Genomic DNA, 23,392 nt, shown 5'->3' with positions numbered 1-23,392 from the left:
CCTATTTGGCCAAAATAAGTGGTTCATTAAAAACCATAAGAACAGTATCCAGGGTCATGGATCACAATAAGGGGTTTATTATAAAGTTCAATGGCCACATTGTGGAGCAGTAGACTGTGTGGGCTACAATTCATAGACAGTAAGCTCTTGTGTCAACCCCTCCGACTGTAAGCTCTTGTGGGCAGGGCCCTCTCTCCTATTGTCCCATATGACTGTTTGTACTCTGTAATGTAATATTATATTTGTATATGTCCCCTATGATTTTTAAAGCGTCATGGAATATGATGGCGCTATATAAATAATGATTATTATCATCATTACAATCAGGACATTTTACTATGCGGTCAAACGGGAAACAGAATATAGTGTGTAGATCACAAATAAGGCTTTTTACAATATGTAAGAGTAGATTTAAAAAAACAATAAAAAAACCCACAAACAACTAGAAGTAGAACTTCACAAATATATTTCAGAAGATAAACAATAACTACTTCTCAAACAGGTAACACAACTGGATGTTAGTTGAGCTCCTGCACTGGCCTTCCCTTGATATCCCCAAGAGGAGGAGCAGCCCTATGTTGTGGGATCCCGGCTAATCAAGTGGTAGGAAAAAGGCTATTGCTATTGGCAAGACGGCCGAGAGGGTGGCCGACCTGGTGGGTATGTGGATAATGTAGCCACACATGTCACGTGGCACCCTTCTCAGCTGTGCAAAAAGTGACTGGCAGAATAAGTCTTCGTATGCTTTCTCCTTCCTTGGCCTCAAGTAGTGGCCGATGTCCTGCCTTCGATCCAGTTCTCCCACATATCTCCTGTACATGATCTACGGCGACCAGAAGCTTTGCAGGAGCAAATGTGTTCCGCAAGGAAGATTGTCTAAAGCAGTGATGACGAACCTTTTGGAGACCGAGTGCCCATACTATTTACCGTGAAGAGCCAACATGGCATTTTAAGCAGTAACTTATTGCTGCCTGTTCTTCCACATCTTTCAATCGTATCGGCTGCCTGAGACCACCAATACAGTTGAAAGAAAGAGGGAAAATTCATTCTCTTGTTGTAGCTTCTCTCCAGGGTCTCTCTGTAGAGAAAGAATGTTGGGTCCAGCAGGATGAGCTTCAAAGATAATGCAGTTCTGTAAACACCTTCTCCCTTTTCCCGCAGTTCCAAACAGCCAATGAAGTGTGGCTTAAGTTGCCTGGGAATGCAGGAAGATTTGGTCCTATTTTGTGAACTCTGTCCTGGGACGATTGTCTGAGTGCCCACAGAAATTACTCTGAGTGCCACCTCTGACACCCGTGCCATAGGTTTGCCACCACTGGTCTAAAGCAACACATTCCACTGCCACCTGTTCAGACTCCTCTGGCGGTCTGGCTGGCATCAGGGTCCTTTCTGCAAATGATGGCCTGGGCAGTGGTTCTGCTCTGTCCAGCAATGTCTCCTCCAAGTCTGGCCTGTTCTAGAATATCCGGAGTGCTATGAAAACAATAACATAAGGTCACAATTCACAAATGTGTAACCTACAAGATATTGATGGATGGAAGTATGCTAAGTAGCAGGCGACCTGTTGAGATGCACGGGCCTATGCAAGGTAGCAGCAGGCAGAAAAACATAATAAAAATTTGAGAGATGGAGGTATGCAGGGTAGCAGGAGGACTCCTGGTACCTAGCGTAAGCCAATGTGTCAGAAGGCAGGAAAAAAAAATTAACTTACAATCCAATAGGTAGTGGATTAACTGGGTGTTGGATATGAGTGTATATGCATATACAGTAAATATATATTCTATAGGGCTCTGACACCTGCCCAGCAAAACAGTCTTTATTTTTTTCACTGCAAGAAAAAAAAGATAAAGAAATCTAAGAAAATCAATTAGAAAACCATAAAAGAGGATATTCAGTAACATGGGGCTAGTTCCCTTCTGCGCTTTTTCTTCCATTTTGTAGTCTGTTTTAAAAAAAATTTAAAAAACGGCTCAAAGATCTGTTTATAAAGTAGAAAATGGGTACCTTGCTTTCCCTAGGTGTCAGTTAATTTCCTTTTTTCATTAATCTATAGCCTTTTTTTCCCTCTACTTTGGCCACTAGAGGTCGCATTGGAGCTCTGAACTGTAAAATCAGAGCGTGCTCAGCATGAAAAAGCTGATACACAGATACAAATCAAGACCCATGCCTTTAACAATTTAAAGGAAACCTACCATCAGGAATACACTAACTGAGGTACTCCTGATGGTAGATACCTTTCTTTTTACTAATCCCTACACTGCCTTTACCTAGACTTTTACTGAGTTACTGCATATGCATGGGGATAGGGTAAATAGCCAAAGATTGCTGCAGGGCTGCACACAGAGGCAAGACTTAAGAGGCTACAGGGGTGTGCTTTAGCCTTATCCCCAGGTGCTTGGCCAAGCTACTCCATGCCCCAGTAGCCTTAGAGGTTTGTTAGCATACAGTAAATAATTGATAATGTTTTTAGTTAGTAAGTTACAGTTAAAAGTTTAGTGAAAGGCAGAGAGGGCTTAGTAGACAAAGGGCCACATTTATCACTTTTGTGCGCCTAAGTGTAGTAGTTGTGCCTAAATTCTGTCGCACTGTTTTGCCAGAATTATCACAAGCTACAACCATCTGTGATAAGTATATTTTCTGCCTCTTATTAATCACTTTACTTTAACACAGTTTAGGCGCAAATTTGGCGCAGTTTAGGCGCAATGTTAGATTCAGGCACTTACATGTGATCCTACTACAAGCTCCTCTCTGCTTCTCCCACATCCCAGCATGAAGATAACACTCACAGCAGCACCCAGGTGTGTGACACCCAGCACCCAGTGACCTCCTCAGCAGGGGCTTCTCCTGGAGGGGATCCCCCAGTGCTGGTCTCCTGCTGCACCCCTGTAATTCTGCACAATATCCCCCTCAGATACTGTGCAGAATTACATGGGGGACACGTGTATGTAGTATCTGCAACATTCTGCAAACTTCTGCAAACTTGTGCAAACTTGCTGTGAGCTCAGGATTTTGCAGAATGTTTTGTAAATAGAAGGTGATGAACTGTAAATAGAGTCTGCAGCTCCTGTCTGTAGTGTATGTAATGTCTTTATGATCTGTTCTAGTGTCTGGCTGAGCTTTGCTGCTAGAAATGAGCTGTTCTGCAAAGGGGCTCAGTGCTTTCTTCTCAGATAACGCCACCTTCGGGCTGGAGTGTTTTTGCGCCCATTTTAGCGCCTAAATGAAAACGTTGCAAGTGATGAATATCATTAGGCGCAGCAAAACATCTGGATTGGTAAGATAGATGAGGGAAAGCTGGTTATTTTTGCTGCGCGTCTAGTTTGGCGTTTAATCGCAAAAATGGCGCAAAAACGGTGCGCCTGAATGAAAAGGCGCAAAAACAACAGAAAAAACGAGTGATACATGTGGCCAAAGGCATCTACCATCAGGAATACCTCAGTTAGTGTATTACTAATGGTAAGTTTCCTTTATATAGTGTAAAAAATATAATGGAAATGAGTCTCCCGATTAGGCTTACTGATACCGAACTTTGCCCGCTGCTTGCTACTTGAGGTTTCCCAAAACTCCCTCAGACACGACCTTCTCCCAGATGCAGTCATATTAGGATACGTCGTGATAAGGAGTAGAAGGAACTCAACAGACATAGGCCTCATCCCACAGAGCGACAAATCCACAAAACGGACAGCAAAATTTGCCTTACATGCGCCGTCTTTTGGTTCCACGTTTCCAGAATTCTATAGGACTGTCCAAACCGCAAATAAGGAACTACTCAGAGCTTTGCAGCTCAGTTTCACCACCGCATGAAGGTTAACAGAGAATGTAAAACACAGCTCATTATGTGCCCCTCAGTCTATAGACCCCAGACAAGATGTACTTACCTGAATGAACCCTTACACAGATAACATTCAGCAGGAAGCGGCAAGTCTCTCCAATATACCCTTGGTCACATGATCTATGTGGCCCATAACATCACAGCTTCTTCTAGCACCTACCCTCCGGGGACAATAGTGTGGGCAGTAAGTTGTCTCATCCCACCCCCCAGGCCAGGATTCCCGCACAGTAGTAGGCTACCTGCACACAACATTTTGTTTTATACAGGATGTAAAGTGTCAGTATTTGCATTCAGTATCTTATCCGTATGGCCCGATATATACGTTTCGTTTTTCATCCATATGCCGCCTGTTTTTGCGAATCTGTAAAAATAAAATAAGGCTGTTCAATGATGTAGTTGGCTAAAATATAGGCCTCAGGTCACATGATATTTCCTAGTAATAGATGAAATCTGGTTTCTATGGATTTCAATTAATTGCAATAGGACTGGACCTGATGAAATGACTTCCAGGAATAGGTCATATTTTATATGTGACGTTGTAGGAAAAACACACAGTGGGCATGAGCTCATTAACTACAATGAGGATGTATGTGAAACGTAAACAAAAAAGATTGACATACGTCCTGAAAATCCCGTTGTGGGCTTATGCATACAACCATACAAAAATGACAGCTAGTTCATGGCCGCCATAGAGGTGCGCAAGGCCGGACTAAGGATGGTTGGGGCCCCTGGGCGCAAACGGGAGGGGGTCCTGTCAACAATGTTTTTGGAAGTATATAGCCTGCCAGCTCCCTGTAGTATATAGCCTGCCAGCCCCCTGTAGTATATAGCCTGCCAGCCCCCTGTATTATATAGCCTGCCAGCCCCCTGTAATAGTCTGCCAGCCCCGTGTAGTATATTGCCTGCCAGCCCCCTGTATTATATAGCCTGCCAGCCCCCTGTAATAGTCTGCCAGCCCCCTGTAGTATATAGCCTGCCAGACACCTGTAGTATATAGCCTGCAGCCCCCTGTAGCATACAGCCACCAGCCCCCTGTATCACGGTTCGTAGGGACGAACCGTCAGAGAGTCTATGGGCAGAGTCTGCGGGGTATAATGATACTAGCCTCAACCCTGGTCTTCGCCAGAGCCCGGCGCAAAGCGTGATGGTCTGCGGCGGGGGCCTAGCTGAGCTGAGTTGCTGACTGTTGGAAACTGGTGAGGGCCCCTTAAAATTTGAAAGTGGTGGGGGCCCCGGGGCTAGAGCCCCAGGAGCCCCTCCTTTAATCCAGCCCTGGAGGTGCGTTATACACAGTGCAGATACACCCTATCTTACTGTACAAATAGGGCTGTGCATTTTTGGAGGCGTGGCCACTTAGCTCGATATAAAGATGGAAGGGTACAAAGAGATCACCCCCGGTCTATCCACCAATTGAAATTGGGCCACCAACCAAGCCGGGTTTGTGGACAGTTTTTGCACACAATCTTGTGCATGAGCTGACTGTTCTATACCTTCCCGTGTATGCGTCCCGGGCAGCCATTTTTAATTGTAGAACTCACCTTAGGACTACACACAGGATGCAAACAACAGTCCATGAGACTCTTGTATGCGTCCTGTATACCTGTACATGCCGGATGCAGGTAGCCTGAAACCCACATTAATGGCCCCCACCGTGGATAATGTGCCATTCCTGTGACATCTCACTATGAATAATGACACTTTCCTTTGGCCCACCACAGTTTGAAATTCTCCCACCCTGTATAATGCCCCTTTCTCCACATATTACATTGTTGCCCCCCTCCTCTGCTCCCTCATTGTGACCCCTCTAATTGTGCCCCCACATTGAGAATCCCCGTTTGCTGGTCCTCCTCTCATTGTGGTCTTTCCTCTGCTCCCCATCTCACTGTGCCCTCCTCTCTGCTGCCCCTCACATTGTGGCCGGCACCTGCCTGTTCCCCCTTTCATTGTGCAATGTCCTGGAGTGGGGACATTAAATACCTCCAAACTCTTGTAGCAGGGAAAGAGGGACAACCCGAGAGTGGATTTCCATGTGGCGTTTTTTTTAAATGCAATCAAAAACTTGTGTGACAGCACCCTTATTCTGGGCCTGATAATTCATGCTGGATTATGTATGTGGAGTAGTATAGAACTGAGGAGACTTCTTTATACCAGCTTTAAGTTGGTTTAGTTTGGGAAAACACGGGTGTGCACGTCAGCGGTGGGTTCAGATACCAGAACCAGACTTCCAGAACTGGTTCTACCAAACATGCTGAACCTGAACCACGCTGGGTCCGCTCATCACTACTTTCAAGACCTTTAAATCTGACAATATCACTAGCAGGGGCGTAACTTGAGGGGGTGAAGAAGGCCCAGGAGGCTTAGGGGCCCAAAAGGTGTCACTTTCTCATAAGAGGTCCCTAGTACTATAAAGCATACATAATAGCCGGGGCCTGGCACAGACTTCGTTACACCACTGATTACTAGTTAATTTTATTTCATAGTATGTAAATTATATGCAAATACATAAAGTGTAAAATTCTACACCATGGTGACATATGATAGTTTTGTATATATCGTGATAATATGTCCTTCCCCCTCTCCTCCCCAGCACTGCGCTATGCGCATTCCTCCAAAACAAGGGCACGTGGTCTTGTGCGCGCTTCCTTTTTAAATAAAGCTTTACGGGATAAACTTCGGGCACGACCATTTACCAGCGCGCGCGGTAAACCCCGCCCCATCGCCGCCCTCTTTCACCTCCCCTATCAGTCACGTGGGCGCTCGGCACTGGCGGCGGTTGGCGTTGGTTTAAGCTTGCCCTGCCCAGAGTTTGGCGGAGTCACGTGGTGCGCGGTTCTCCAATCAGCGCTTAGTACTCGGTTCGCACATCGCTAGCGGCCCCGCCTCCTCCCGGGCCCTGAAACTGTCGAGAGAGGAGAGCGGAGAGGCCCTGACACCGGTTGTCGGTGAGTGTTATCGTTTGGGGTTTGGGAATTAGTAGGAGAAATGGTCGGGAGGTTGTTTTTGTGTGTTATTCTCGCAGGCACGAGGATCTGTGTTGCATATGGTGCGGGTGGGTGATGGTCCTTAAAATGTGTTGTAGGGGGGGCCTGAACAGGAGCAGTGCAGTCATGTGTGGGCTGGGGCATATGATGTAGAAGTAAGCTGTAGGGGGCGCTATTTACAGCCCAGCCTCCAGTATGATGCAGTTACCAATGTGTTATCCTGGCTATGGTGCCCCTCTAATAAGTGTGGTGCCCTGTAGCCAGTCCTGGTATGAATGATTAGGGTGACGTAGAATCGGGGTGGCCTTCTCGTTGCACCCCAGTCTGTTACTTTACATATACTCTCTGAATATTAACCCTTCAAACGTAAAAGTTGTGTTAAAGTTTTGCTTGATGTCCTACGCTGAGGGAGAGTAGTTTGAAGCCTCCTACATAAGCGTTACACGACTCCCCGAGACTCCATCAGGTCACTCGACTCCTGTGATTGTCGCTTTCTTATGTACGTGAGACTGGGCGACCATATTGTGTTGGAACAAGTCCCTTCCCCCGTACAGGAATAACACCCCCCCTCCCCTTCTCCATGAGAGCGAGTGTCCCAGTGACTCACTTCCCGGTGAGTAAGGCGCACCTATAATCGTGATGAGTGTTATACTCCACATCATGGCAGAGGTCTAGTCACGTATGTTGTACGACAGTCCGTATCGTGCACATCTACGTCACCCTTGTTATAGGAGATAACTTTGTGATTGGTAGGGGTTCGTTATACCCCCCCAAATGAGCAGAGTATGTGGGCGGCACATGCACCTACTACTCTAGTCATCTCTGTGGCACCTGATAGGTGAGCGCGGTGCCCGGCTACTTCCATCATTGTCACAGCCAGTGAATGGGACGTCATTGCATGTGCTCAACCTGTTGCTCCATTCATTTAGGGTACAACAGACCCCCATTCTTGTAATCTGGGGGCAGGGTCTCCTACTGATTCGCAAGTTATCGACTATCCTGTTAATGAGGGGAACACTTGATTTGGGTGGATATCCCCTTTAAGTCGAACAGTGCCCTTAGTATATAAAGGGGGCGTCTGTCAGTTCTATAAACTGCATGGAGGGACGGCAGGACATGCATGAATCAGGGGTTCATGCTGATATGGCAAGTACAGTCCCAACAATAAGCCCGCGTTCACATGTTGCGCTTGAGTTGCTTTTTGAGACGCAAATTAAGGAGTAACTCTTGAACACAGATGTGTTTAGACCTAAAAGCTGCTCACGTTTTGCCTTGTTGTCAAGTCAAACACGAGTTTCTAGTTCCTGAACGCAAGTGTTTAGGTCTGAATGCATTCGTTTTTGGGCGTAACGCCTCAGCCTTCCATTCCAATTGTGTCTCTAAACGTGATACAAGTGGGACGTGTGAACACGGCCTAAAGGGGCTTCCTGGACAATGCGTATACAATGAGCCAAAAGGTCATTAATATGCGGCTGGTGGGGAGTGCGACACCCGGCACCAATCAGCTAGTGGCGCACAGGACGCATTCGGAAGCTTCAGACTATGTGTATAGTATAGAGGCTGGTCTGAGGCTAGTGCCGGCTGGCTCCATTCTAGTGAATGAGCCTGGGGTAACACTGAGCTGATTTTTCATGGGCAGAGCTTGTCCTGGAGTAGCCCTTTAAGATCCTTCCTAGGTGCACATTTGTGGAATTGTCTGGTCCCTGTCCTGCAGTGGTCACTGTGTGTATACGGTTTCTTTTTACATGTTAAAAAACCCCATATACATTAGTTCTAAACAAGGGACTAATGTTTATTTTGGAGGTGGAACCCAACAAGTGTTGGAAAGGAGGATGGAGAATGCCCAATCCTGCCAGTGTATGGCAGCAGCTTGCTCTTCTCTGTATTCAGAATGTATGTATGCATGTCTTAGAAGAGGTGCAGAGGAATAGCTGTCGTCTCATAGTTTAGCCAGTGCCTATAGAAGATCTATGCGGGTACTGTATATGGTATGGGACTATAGTTTTGTATTGGAAAGTTTTAAGGGGGGGGGGGGATATGTTTGTCTTGGGTGGAGGAAGAATCCTGTAGCTTAGGTGTGAATTGTCTCCTGTCACCTCTGCTGGGCTTTTTCTGGAGCCCATAAAGTTACTGTAATTTCCAGACCAAGTGGATTCTAGAGAAACCCATGAAGTGTTTACCAGTGCTGGTGCCAGACCTTTCCAGCGATATGCTTGTAAGGCCGAAGTTACATCCGCATCGAGATTTTTGTACTTTTCTGTTAGAGGGACACAAAGGGACCCCTGATTAACCCTGTTTACTATAATGAGGTCCATTGGTGTTACATTATAACGTCTGCCATGTGCAGGTGGTTGTTCTATTTCTTCTGCTCATGGTTGATGGGCTCTGTTGTGAGCATAACCTATGGTGTCTTTAAGCCATCTAATCCAGAATGATGTACAGTGACTGCTGTGGAGGTCCCTATATGACCCAGCATGCTCTGGGGCATTTATGCAAATCTCTGAAAGAATTGTAGCCATCGTCCAATGACCCTGTCCTTCCTCTGCAGATCGCTTCCCCTCTGTAATCCTGTTTTTTTTTTCTCTGGAATTGAAGCGAGTTTCGATGAAATGATGTCATTCCCATTTCCCCTGTGGACTGTCCGGGCCGTCCATATAAACAGAACAGTCATAGTTCTATGTCTAAACACATAACATTCCCTCCGGGCAGATCTCTTCTCCGTGCGCAGAACATGCCTGCGTTTTATCACCCCGACATCAGGGGACTTCAATATTGAACGTATTACGAGAAAGAACCTTCGGATGTATCGACATGTTGTATGGGCACTGGGCTTGGTAAAGATATATATATATATATATATCTATATATATCTCCCATTGATCTTTAGTTTTGATGGTGGTCACTTGGTTACAAATTATTTCTACCAACTGCGTCCTAAAATTGTGTGACACATATACAGGTGCTGTACCGATATGTGTACTCGTGGCCAAATGTGCCTCTAGGGGTAGAGATGGCAGCACCTGTACCTTGGACACAATTCGGTTATGGAAGTCTGCACATAATATTGTAACTGAGAGGTGAGTAAACCATCGGCACTGGTTAGTTATCACCCAATGTTTCTTAGTCCTAGTTTTTAACAATTGATTTGTTGGTTTAAAACACATCTTCCACCAGAATGAAAGGCTGTATGCAAATGAGCTTGAGGGGCTTTGGGCTCTATCAGCGCCCTAGGAGCCTGGAGCCCCTTAGGGTTATTTGCATACAATCCTTCATCCTGGTGGTAGATGTCCTTTAAGTTGGCTGGAAAGTTGTGAGTCTTATCAAGTGCGGGTAAACGGTGTGGTACAAAGCCTGTTGTCCACGGACGAGCTTGGTCCGAAAAATCCATGCAGGGTCTTCTGTACCGAAATTTTTGAACTAAAGGGACGTGCTGAGTTCAATTCGGTGATTCCAGGTTCAGCCCGGTGAAACCTGTAAGTAGTGATGTTTCTTGGACCAAACTCGCTCAGGGGCAGAATATCCTGGGCATGTTCATGGTCCGGATGACGCGGTATGTATGTATGTCATTTGCTTTTTGGTGATTCGCCAAACACAAATGCAAGGCTGGCAAAGCTTGTTCCAACCTCTGGGAAGGTCACCTAGTGAGCGATCCATAGATACAGATTCCCGTGGCCAAAACTCGCTCATGTGCATGGGTCCACTGAAGTGAATGTGTCCGTGTGCCATCTGATAAAATAAACTGGTAGCACACGGATGAAACATTAATGTGCATATATCCTGGTCCAGGAGCAGGGACTGGTGCCGGTATTTTTGGTCCTGGATCATGTTCAGTATTCTACAAACCGGAGAGGGTCTTATTCAAACAGTCATATAAAGGATTAGTGAAGACGAATCCGGAGGCCACGAGGACATTGCCCAAGTTTGCTACAGATTAGTAGAAGGCAGGCGCCTGTATTCAACTCTAAGGGCTCATTCAGATGCAAGAAATGTGATGTCCATATTGTATCAGCATCAGTATTTTAAATCAGCAAAAAAGAAAAGAAAAAAAAGGTGGATTTCTATTCTAATTTTTGCCCTGCCCTGTTGGTTGCCGGGCAACATTTGAGAAGAAAAGACCTTTATCCATGTCCCATTCGTTTTTTGGTTTTTTTTTGCGGATCCATTGACTTCTCTGGAGGATTGTGGTATGCATGTGAGAAAAAAAAAATTGAAAAATTGCAGCATGCACTCTCATCTGTGAACAAAAAAAAATTACATGTGAACAGACCCATAGGAATCCATAGGTCCAAATAGCATACGGACGTGAATGAGCCCTTAGTCAGAGGGGGGAAGCAGCCATGTACATTGTAGCATAGGGGTCAGTCCTTATATCCATACAAAAACAAGTACAGATGGACCCCTACTTAAAAACACCCGACTTACAGACGACCCCTAGATACAAACGGACCTCTAGATGTTGGTAATTTCCTGTACTTTAGTCCTAGGCTACAATGATCAGCTATAACAGTTATCACAGGTGTCTGTAATGAAGATTTATTGTTAATCCTGGTTCTTATGACAACCCAACATTTTTAAAATCCAATTGTGACAGAGACCAAAAAATATTTGTCTGGGGTCACAATTATAAAATAAACCGTTTCGACTTGCATACAGATTCAACTTGAGAACAAACCCCACAGTATGTAACCCTGGGACCGCCTGTAATGCACTTATGTGAAGGAGGGGTAACCAGGTCTTTTATGTAAGAAGTATGAATTTTCTGTATTGTTGTGTTACATTATTGCAGTGTATTTAGTATTTTAGTTGTTGACGTGTTGTATCCTTATTTTTAGTGTCCCTTTTAGTTGGTTGTTCCCTGCTTTCAGGTGGAGTAACTCTCCGACCTCCCCTATAATATTCCGGCAGAGGCTTCGGGCCTGGTTTTTAGTTGGTTTAGCCCGGGCCTCCGTGTGCTTGATGTCCGCCAGCCTCAATCTGTTCCGCTTCAGTCTTTCCTTTTGCCTGTCAGGCTGATTGTGGGTCAGGTTTTCTCCATGCTTCACTACTTCCAGCCCTCCCGCCGCAGTCTGATCATGCGCGATGTCATTTATTTATACTGTGGGAGTTGGAGACCAAGGATGGAAAAACACAACGCGAGAGAGTAACCCCACGAGGACGGCGCGGAGGAGCCTGTACACTGCCGCAATACAACTCATTGTACCATTACCCCTATAGGCCTAGAGCCGCCACAAGTGACCTTCACCCCTGCCCTGCACTCACCGCAGTGTTAATACGATAAGACAGTCGTCCTATAAAACTCTTTGCATATAATTGTATAGACGCAAGTGCCAAAAAGTGTGAACTTTGTCATAAGAAATTGCCCATTAACTTCCTGCTAGCATGTTAGAAATGTCATTTTGGCATTTACTGATCATTAAAAACATGGGGAGGGGTGTAATTTAAAGGGAACCTGTCACTAGGATTTATCCTGCTTACTACTTGTCCCCGCTAGTAGGCTATGAATTGTCCTATTTAGATTTCACTCTTTTATGTGGAATGTCAGCTTTTTACCTATAAAAGTCTACCCTTCAAGATGGACAAATATGACTCCTCTTACCTCAATCTCACATGAGATGAGTCAAGTTTAGAGGCTTCAGGGGGAGTTTCTCTTTAGAAGCCATTGTCTCTGGTTCTATAGCACCTAGAAATATGCTTGTGTAATATTAAAGGTAAGGATCTCCTCTTTCAAATCACATCAGGCTTATGATTCTGACAGATACAGAGCTGCCTGCATTGCCAGTTCTGTATCTACAGCTTGCCTTTCCAACTATGCCTTTAGATCCATCTATCTCTAGATAATTTTATTCTTATCTTTTTAATAAACAAGAAAGCATGTTCTAGGTGCTATAGAACAGAAGACAGGGGCTGCTTAAGTTACGCTAGCTTTGCAACCTCTAAACTTGACTCCTCTCATCTGAGAAGAGTCATATTTGCCTGACTTTGAGGGAGATTATTATTATTATTATTTTTTAAACGGATGAAATTTCACACAGAAGTAAGGATTCTAGAAAGGACCTTTATCCTCTAACAGAGGGGACTAGTAGTTCAGAGCCCTGATTGGTCTGCCCACACACAGTGATTGACAGGGAGAGCCCTGATTACTCCTCCCACACACAGTGATTGACAGGGAGAGCCCTGATTACTCCTCCCACACACAGTGATTGACAGGGAGAGCCCTGATTACTCCTCCCACACACAGTGATTGACAGGGAGAGCCCTGATTACTCCTCCCACACACAGTGATTGACAGGGAGAGCCCTGATTACTCCTCCCACACACAGTGATTGACAGGGAGAGCCCTGATTACTCCTCCCACACACAGTGATTGACAGGGAGAGCCCTGATTACTCCTCCCACACACAGTGATTGACAGGGAGAGCCCTGATTACTCCTCCCACACACAGTGATTGACAGGGAGAGCCCTGATTACTCCTCCCACACACAGTGATTGAGTCACTCAGAAAGCTCAGCTCTTCTTTATACACCAGAAAAGAGGTTTTGTGCCTTTGCCAGTTTTGGCTGATATCCCGCGTCAGATCGGAGAAACCCTGGGTCACATGTTACTGTGGAGTCTGTGCCTAAATAATCACTTCACTTCTCAACTTTGCATAAACCAATACTACAAGTGATCATAAGAAACCGTGATCTATTTTATCAGAGAGAAGTATTCTCCAGAAAATATCTCCTTAACTGATGTTCTCCCCTGCACCCGTCCTTACTGGAGCATGACGCCCGTAGCTGGGGGTGTCAGATTGCATCGAAGTCTATGGAGGTGGGGGAGGGAGGAGTGTGCAGGGTGGGTGCAGAGAGGCACCAAAATGGTGTTAGTAATTCTCTATAGTGTCCTATATGCTCCTGCTCATACATAATATTATTATTATTTCTGAGCGAGACTTGCGGAGCAGCTTCCCCTCTGCTGTCTATGTGCAGTGTATGTGAGACGTCCTATTATCCGGTCTCCACTCACTGGCTCAGACTATGGAAAAGAAGAGGTGAATGGAAGCCGTATAATGATGTTACTTCTCATGTGTGCGCACTGTAATATTTTCATTTAGTTAGAAGGAAATCTACCATCAAAATCCATCCTGATAAACCAGGGACATTACTCGTAGATCCAGGCACCGGGACTGTGGTAATCGTCTTATATTAGTTATCCATGGCCTCCTTCCTTCTAAAATTAACTGTTACATTTATGCTAATGAGCCCGGAAGCTTCTGGGGGTGTTACCAGAGCCCCTCTGTCATGTAGCTTCACAAGCTGTGACTCTGTGCAGGAGCATTCCCCCCCCCCCCTCCCGCTTTGTGAAATTACAGCATGCAGAGGTGAAGACAGTGGAACAGTCAATGAAGTTACAGCACGGAGGGGCTCTGGTAACACCCCCAGACTCATTAGTATAATTCTAAAAGTGTATTTTAGGAGGAAGGAGGCCATGTGTAACAAATATAAGAAGATTACCAGTCCCAGTGCCTGGATGAGTGTAGGTATGAGGTCTTTGTGTAGGTTTTCAGCATTATGGGACTATATTTCGGTCAGGTTGTGGCTTCTTTCTCTGTAGTAGAGGAGCCGTCAGCACGTTTCTCGCCTCTCTCAGCTGTGCCAAACATACAATTTGCTGTGGGGGATGGGAGTGCCGGCCGCACAGTTCTCGCACGTCAGCGGCCATCTTTTACCATGCGAGCTGTAAGATAACTGGCGCCCCCTGCAGGTCCTAGCGATATCCGGATGTCGGCTCTGGCTCTTCACATCCCCTCCGCACAGTATTTTTCCAGTCTGCAGATGGCAGGACACGCTGTTCTGGCGTTACTTGGCCGCATGTCAATCTCTCTCCATTCTGGCCTCTCGGAGCTGCAGACGCATCAGGAACCTTTTCGTTATATAATCCGGCTGCACGTTGCTTGCAGTTCTTACTTTTCCTGGGAATGTTCTTTGGAGGTTATGTAACGGGTTTCCTGATAATTCTGTGTTTGCTTTAGGGAATGTGTGTGTTTGGGTTTCGTCAGATTTCAGTTACTGATGATCAGTTACTGGTATGACGCCAGCATATGACATGGCGATGTAGACAAGCTGTAACCCTGTCAATGCTGGGGTTCAGAAGCTAAACTGAGGTCACGGGATGATGGAGATGGACTTTGGAAAACCCTGAGTGTCCTTTGGGCTGCTTCTCAATATACAATGCTTGAAGGGGTGGCCACTGATAGGGTCACCCTTCCTCACTTACCTCTCTGCTGGTCACATGACATATTTTAGATGGTCTAGCAATGGCTGACGCTTGTAAAGTTTTCCTAAAGTTTTGGATGGGCTATATCCGAGAATGGCTTTGGATTAAGTGTTTGTCCAATTTAGACCACACTAGAAAGTTCACCCGATAAAAAGATTTGACTGGGATCCCCAGTGATCGATTCAGCAAATCCGCAAGAATTCCTGCAGCGCCACCAAAGGGGAAATTGTGTATTACACACATGCACGCTTTATTACAATCCCCATTCATACTGCAGAGACAGAGAAGGGATTATGCACCGGCTGCTGTAACTTATATGGGCCAGTCCTGGTCGCAAAGGACATCTAACCTTAAAATCCATCATGATAAACCAGGGACATTACTCATAGATCCAGGCACCAGGACTGTGATAATCTTCTTATATTTGTTATCCATGGCCTCCTTCCTTCTAAAATCTACTTTTAAAATTATGCTAATGAGCCTGAAGGACTCAGGGGGTTGACAGTGTAACGGCCTGTTATGCTGCTCCATGTAGGGTCTATGGTGGTCATCACATGTATTGTTCTGTAGTCACACAGGGGACCCCCGTACCTATGTGCCCCCAGCGAGGCCTATAGGTTTGTTGGCTGGTGTCAGAGCCGTGAATATTCTCTGCTCTAATAGCAGAGTCTGTACAATACAGAGGCATTGTGCAGCGTACACCACGTGCTGCTTCGTCAGGTCAGGCTGTTATATTCTGCTATTTTACCTTGTGCTATAGAAAAGTTGTGTGTCGGCCTCCTCTGACTACACAGAACATGACCTCATGACGCTCCTCAATGGCAAAGGTACTGGAAAGAGGATACGTGGATTGGATGTCCAAAAAACCCATAAGAGATAAAGCGCTGGGCACAAAGTGCGCATGTGTGTAATGCACAATTTCCCCTGTGGTGGCGCTGCACAAATTCTTGCTGATGTGCCGCCATGAGACTATCACTAGGGATCCCATTCGAAACTATTTATCGGGTGATTTTTCTAGTGTTGTCTAAAGTGGATAAACACTTAAAGGCATTCTCAAACATGGCACATCCAAAACTGTAGGGAAAACTTCCAAAAGTGCTATCTGACAGCCCATTATTTTCCCCCTCTTTCCTATAGAACTACATGCATGCTTGGCAGGGTGTGCATGTGTATGATCATGATGCCATTTGTCAGTCTGCAGTGTTTGAGTGGTTAGTCGATTTCTCTCTGGATGCATTACGAAATGGGGGGGCTTTTATTTTTTGAGTTGCCATCAAGGTGAAAATAACCAATATGTTCTTCTCTCTTAGGTCTCTCTGGATCCACATGTGATGCCTCGCAGGCCATCCACCTGATTTGAAGCTTTGTTTTCTTCTTTGTATTGGCCAAGTGGTACTAAAACAAAATCTTCATCATGGCCAGCAAAAGAAAGTCCACCACCCCTTGCATGATACCCATCAAGACCTTAGCGGTGGAAGGTAACGCAGAAACATCTGAGGAAAACGCCAAAGATGACCCCCAGGAAATGATTCCAGATCTAATGGACGACGAAAGCGATCTTCTCACGAACGGCCACGAAAACGTGGACGGCTTGAGCTATTTTTGCAAATATTGTAACTACGGCTCAAACGAGACCAGCCCCTTTGTGGAACATATGAATACCAAGCACCTTGACTTTAGAGAAGATCCATCGTATGTTTGCATCGCCTGCAGCTTTCTAGTAAAAGACCCAAAGGAACTGGAATCTCACAACGCGGATAGTCATTCGAGGAACGCAGATCTCTCCTGGACTGTGGCCAAGCACCAAAATTACACAGTGGTGGAGCAGAGCGTCAGTACCAACAAGAACGATCGGGATTTAGGCGTCCGCCATGACGACTACTCCGAAATACCAATGCCTAAAAAACCTATAATGAAGATCATGAAAAAGGGAGAAGCAAAAAAACTTATGGGCAACCACGTTGGGGAAGAGTTTGAGAAAAAAAGCCGCAGTACGCTACGGAACGGGTCAGTTTCTACCAGTAATATTAACAGCATTGTCAATCCAACCATATTAAATGGTTCCATCATCGGGACAGTCCCCGTCCTGCAAACAGGGGTGACACAGTTGGTGTCCTTAAACTCTCCGCCATCTGTCATCCAGCCAAAACTTCCAGCAACAATAATCTCACCGGTGTTACCAAAACACTCTTCTGTTCAGAAAACTCAAAGCCAACAACTTCCCACCGCCAAGTCCCTCCCGAAAGTTATGATTCCTTTGAGTAGCATTCCAACGTACAATTCATCCATGGACTCCAATTCCTTCCTGAAGAACTCGTTCAATAAATTCCCTTACCCTACAAAGGCCGAGCTGTGTTATCTCACAGTAGTGACGAAATACCCTGAAGAGCAGATCAAAATCTGGTTCACGGCGCAGAGACTAAAACAGGGCATTAGTTGGTCACCCGAGGAGATTGAAGACTCCAGAAAGAAAATGTTTAATACCGTCATCCAGTCCATTCCTCAGCCGGTACCGCAGCCGACTATCACTGTTCTCAATGCACCGCTTGTAGCAAATGCAAATAACGTTCAGCAGCTCATCCAGGCCGCTCTTCCAGGCCAGATAGTCAGTCAGCCCCAAGGGGCAGGGGGTTTGTTCGTAACGCAGCCAATTCTAACGAATGGAATCCAAGGTTCCGCTACATCCGTGCCCATTACCGTACCCTCTGTTATCTCTGATGAAACCACGACCGAGGCCAGCACAGCGTCGCTGGACTTCGATTACCATAACACATCTCCCAGTATGCCCTCCCCAAATTCCTACGACCACGTAGCACGGTCCAAAAAGTCAAGACAGCAGCTTAGTGCCCTTAAAATCAGCTTTTGCAAAAGTCAATTTCCCTCACATGGGGAGGTTGCGAGACTGACGCGGATTACAGGCCTGACAACCAGAGATGTTAGGAAATGGTTTAGCGATAAAAGATATCACTACCGCAACAAGCCCTTCTTTTTCGGAACAGGGACAAGTGACCACCTAGATGACCCCAGCTCTGATATGAGGTACGCGGTAGACTTTGCACTTCCAACAAGTCCTACTCCTTCCACCCACTCACATACCCCGAGAAGACAGTCATGGCATCAATCACCAGACTTCAGCGTCACAAGATACAAAGAGAGGGCACCAGAACAGATCAGAGCTCTGGAAAATAGTTTTGCACAAAGTACAGAACCTTCCGACGAGGAGGTCAATAGGCTACGGACCGAGACCAAGATGACAAGACGTGAAATAGACGCCTGGTTCTCAGAAAAGCGCAAAAAGGTAGCTGAAGAACTCAAGAGAGAGCAAGCCAAGTATGAGGAGGAGGAAGAAGAGGTCTCTGCCGAAGAGATGGAGACATCTGAGAAAGCGCCAGATGACTCTCTGTCTTCTGTAGTGGAAAATAGTTTCTCTGTGTCAGAGAGAAAAGTAAATCCCATAAAGATCAACCTGAAAGCTCTTCGGGTGACGGAATCGGGGGACAACACTGAGAGCATAAAAGAAGATTCTTCGGTGGCCAGTAATGGCAGCAGTAGGTCCTCTACACCACAGAGGTATAGACCATCGACAAAGAAGACCGCCAAGCAGCGAGATGCCTTAAAGCAGATGTTTGTTAGGACCCAGTGGCCATCGATGGAGGAGTACGATGGCCTGGTGGAGCAAACTGGACTGACGCGCTCAGAGATCGTCCGCTGGTTCGGGGACTGCAGATACTCTTACAAAAACGGCAACTTAAAGTGGTATGACAACTACAAGAAAGTGTTTTTGGGCGACAAACCATTGTACGTAAAGCCACTGCTGGACTACTACCGGAGGTGGCACGCATTGAAGGAGGATGATCTCCACAACTTGTGTGAGAAGACGGGGATGTCTGCTGAAAACATTAGGTCATGGTTTACAGAAAGAGTGGAAGGAGATCAGCAGCCACCTCCGGATGAGGGAAGCAACGAGCCGCAGGCTGACCCCGAGGACGAGGCACCAGAGACAAAGACCCAGGATGGGAGTTTAGAGCCGTCGGAAAACAGCGAGTCTTGGGAGCCTAATTCTCAAGAAGTCAGCGCAGATTTAGTGTCCTCTGAGCCATCGGTTGTCCAGTTAGGTAAGGAAGTGTTGTGGATTCAAGCTTGCAGGATATTCTACTAGAAAAGTGGCTTACCAGCATGACTCCTCAGATGCCATATGCTTGTATGGACAGCCCTGCACGCATAGTGTGCATAGTCGGTAAAAGAAAACTACCATCAAAAATCCAGCATGATAAACCAGGGACACTTACTCATAGATCCAGGTAGCAAGACTGTGGTAATCTTTGTTATCCATGGCCTCCTTCCTTCTTAAATCAACTTTTTTACTTTATTCTACATTATTTTAGATGTGAACCCACTGTGCTATCTTTGGTTTGGCTTTGGGCCACACAATAATGGTGTTATCCCTGGACCTCTCCAGTATTCCCCCTTTTACCCCAATATAGGGATTTTGAGTTTGCTGCGGAGAGATTGCAAGGCTGCTACCTTTTGTGGCGGTCCCAGTATAGATATAAGCGAGCACAGAGACCTCGGTACGTGGTACCAAGCGGTCAGGCAAGGTGGGTAGGCAGCGTACAATCAGAATCCAGAGACAGGCAAGAAACAAGCCGGGGTCGTATACCAGGGGTCACACACGGTATAGCATACCGGGGGTCACACACGGGTAGCAGACAGAAACAAACCCTGCACAGCTGCACAGGTATATGGCTGGATGGGCACGCTGATAGGCTGGGACAGCCTAGTTGGGAAACACCCTGCTCCTTAAAGAAGGAGAGAGATGTCACCTGCGCCCTGTGGGAGCTAAAGCATGGCCAGACACGGCAACTGGGAATGCGACCAGAGGCAGAACCCGTCGCCAGCGTTAGTTTGTTACCAGAGCACCTCTGTGCTGCAGCTTCACAGGTTGTTATTGTCTTCATCCCAACCCCTCCCCCTGATGTAATCTCACTGCAGCAGAGAAAGTTTCAGTGCACAGTGAGAGGGGGAAGTGCTTCCTGCATAGTGTAACATCCTGTGAATCTGCAGCACGGAGGTGCTCTGGTAACAACCCCAGGAACCCTTCTAGTTCATTATAATTTTAAAAGTAAGGAGGCCATTGATAACAAATATATGTAGATTACCACAGTAATGTAGTAAGGGCACCTGATTTGTCTTGCTTGATTCTTATGGTAGATCTCATTTAAGGGAACCCCACCATGAGGTATCTAACATCAGAAGAAGTAGATGTGATGGTAGATTCCTCTTCCTGCCTCTTCCCTAATCTGTTATTAATAATCCTGGAACCTAACTTGTTATAAAAATGTTATTTTAGTAATATGTAAATCTGTAGAGGCCACTGGGGCGTGTATTAGCCTGGCTGGGCACTTGGAGGTGAGGCTACTCCACCCCCCACTTTATTTTATTAATGTGTAAATTAACAAGTTAGATTCCAGGATTAGTAAATTACAGATTAGGGCAGAGGAAGGAAGGAGGAATCTACCATCACATCTACTTCTGATTGGTTTCCTTTAAAGCCACCAAACTGGGTCCAAATTCTGAGTTACTTTTGAAGTCCTCTAGTTTTTTTTTTCTTTTTTTTTGCACATCAATATCAAAATAATGGGGTTGGGATTTTGCACCCCCACGTTCAGCCAAAGGAAGGGACCCATCCTAGCATTTACCTGGTACGGTGCTATTCACTTGTAGTGGCTGATCTTGGTTTTGCAGCGTGATTGATGTAGCACGATTACTACAACACGCACACTACTGCACCAAGTAAAGAGGGTCACCTTGATTCAGCTATCTTATTTGGGGGGGGGGGGGAATACTTGAAAAAAATTCTTTTTAAATAAGCAAAATGAATTTTGTATTTCAGAGGCGGACTGACCATAAAGAGACAACACTGTTAACCAAGAAGACGGATCTCCACGATTCCACAGGGATTCACTTGGCCCTGAAAAGTTTGCGTTGTGCCCCCTACGAGACACCAGCACAATGGCGATGTATAGGAACTAAAGGGACCCTATTGCCAGGAGCAAAACTCTGTCCATTGCAAGAAGTTTCCCCTGTAAATAGCAGAATCTCTAGAGTGGCGTTGTGTTCCTGGCTCTGTGCTCCTCTATAGTGCTTTGTATTTTTATATGGCCGTTCTGTTCATTGTTATGTGTATTGGTACAGATGCTTATTTATAATACAGAATAATATAACCGTTTAGTATTCCTAAACTGATTTAATACAGACGTTTCTAGCGAGAATCTTGTTTGGACTAACTGGTTGTAAATAAAGTTTTGTTTTTCTCCCTTTACTTATTGGTAAGGCACAGAACAGTAGGATATTGTGCTTAACAAATCTCTGTATGATAAGGTAATGTGATATGGTAATGTTTCAGTTACAAAACTCTGAAGCTTCATTAAGTGTAGCCATCAAGTAAAATTATGACTTCGGGCTTCAAGGGGACCTGAGTGAAGCAGATGTGAAGTTCATAGGAGAATTGTATGCAGTTTGCTCCTCATCTCCCTCTAGTGGAGCCAACTAGGAAGGTGTAATTTATCTGCAAAGAAAAGCAGTGAAATGGAGCTGTGAGTGTTATTTGTTCCATGGGTACGCATCATACCAGAGTAAAATTTGGATAAAAAAGTGACTACTTTAAGGCGGAATTCTAGCCCAAAGCTGTTCTCATACAGAACTGTGTAAGTGATAGAGGGTCCATCTGCTGGAGTGATGATTTACTTTCTGTTGATTGGCGTGGTATCTGTAATTTACACTCACCGGCCACTTTATTAGGTACACCATGCTAGTAACGGGTTGGACCCCCTTCTGCCTTCAGAACTGCCTCAATTCTTCGTGGCATAGATTCAACAAGGTGCTGGAAGCTCCTCAGAGATTTTGGTCCATATTGACATGATGGCATCACACAGTTGTTGCAGATTTGTCGGCTGCACATCCATGATGCGAATCTCCCGTTCCACCACATCCCAAAGATGCTCTATTGGATTGGGATCTGGTGACTGTGGAGGCCATTTGAGTCCAGTGACCTCATTGTCATGTTCAAGAAACCAGTCTGAGATGATTCCAGCTTTATGACATGGCGCATTATCCTGATGAAAGTAGCCATCAGATGTTGGGTACATTGTGGTCATAAAGGGATGGACATGCTCAGCAACAATACTCAGGTAGGCTGTGGCGTTGTACCAAGGGGCCCAAAGAGTGCCAAGAAAATATTCCCCACACCATGACACCACCACCACCAGCCTGAACCGTTGATACAAGGCAGGATGGATCCATGCTTTCATGTTGTTGACTCCAAATTCTGACCCTACCATCCGAATGTCGCAGCAGAAATCGAGACTCATCAGACCAGGCAACGTTTTTCCAATCTTCTACTGTCCAATTTCGATGAGCTTGTGCAAATTGTAGCCTCAGTTTCCTGTTCTTAGCTGAAAGGAGTGGCACCCGGTGTGGTCTTCTGCTGCTGTAGCCCATCTGCCTCAAAGTTCGATGTACTGTGCGTTCAGAGATGCTCTTCTGCCTACCATGGTTGTAACGGGTGGTGATTTGAGTCACTGTTGCCTTTCTATCAGCTCGAACCAGTCTGCCCATTCTCCTCTGGCATCAACAAGGCATTTCCGCCCACAGAACTTCCGCTCACTGGATGTTTTTTCTTTTTCGGACCATTCTCTGTAAACCCTAGAGATGGTTGTGCGTGAAAATCCCAGTAGATCAGCAGTTTCTGAAATACTCAGACCAGCCCTTCTGGTACCAACAACCATGCCACGTTCAAAGGCCTCAAATCGCCTTTCTTCCCCATACTGATGCTCGGTTTGAACTGCAGGAGATTGTCTTGACCATGTCTACATGCCTAAATGCACTGAGTTGCCGCCATGTGATTGGCTGATTAGAAATTAAGTGTTAACGAGCAGTTGGACAGGTGTACCTAATAAAGTGGCCGGTGAGTGTATGTTTCTCAAAAAAAAAAAAGAGTGGGGGGGGTGTTAGTGATTTTTACTGATCCCAGTGTAAAGGTTAATTATCAGTCAGGCTGCAAAATATCCCTTTTAGTGATTGGGACACAAAGCATATGAGATGCATTGGAACATGAGACGGTGCAGTCATCTATGAGTAAGGGACTTGACAGCTAATCTTGACATGGGAGTTATTCAGACTGTAGGCAATTTATGCCAAGACGTTGATGAAGATCCTTAAAATATGAAACTCATGAGTAAAATTCTGTATACTCTGAGCCAGTTCTATACCCCTGCCCCTGACAGGTCATTTGTATCCACAGCTCCGGTGCAGGTCTTTTGT

At 45.7% G+C, this 23,392-nt stretch overlaps 1 protein-coding gene across 1 annotated transcript; it reads left to right on the top strand.

Moving 5' to 3' along the window:
* The first annotated feature begins 6,583 nt into the window (after positions 1 to 6,583).
* On the top strand, positions 6,584 to 21,392 carry ZHX3 (zinc fingers and homeoboxes 3). Its single transcript, XM_072112163.1, has 3 exons — positions 6,584 to 6,774; positions 16,381 to 19,185; positions 20,964 to 21,392. The coding sequence occupies exons 2-3, from the start codon at positions 16,485 to 16,487 to the stop codon at positions 20,972 to 20,974; spliced, it is 2,712 nt and encodes a 903-aa protein (XP_071968264.1). The 5' UTR covers positions 6,584 to 6,774; positions 16,381 to 16,484; the 3' UTR covers positions 20,975 to 21,392.
* Positions 21,393 to 23,392: the final 2,000 nt, after the last annotated feature.

The sequence above is a fragment of the Engystomops pustulosus genome, chromosome 6, assembly GCF_040894005.1.
Source record: "Engystomops pustulosus chromosome 6, aEngPut4.maternal, whole genome shotgun sequence".
Taxonomy (NCBI): Eukaryota; Metazoa; Chordata; class Amphibia; order Anura; family Leptodactylidae; genus Engystomops; species Engystomops pustulosus.
This window is presented reverse-complemented; position numbering and strand designations above follow the sequence as displayed.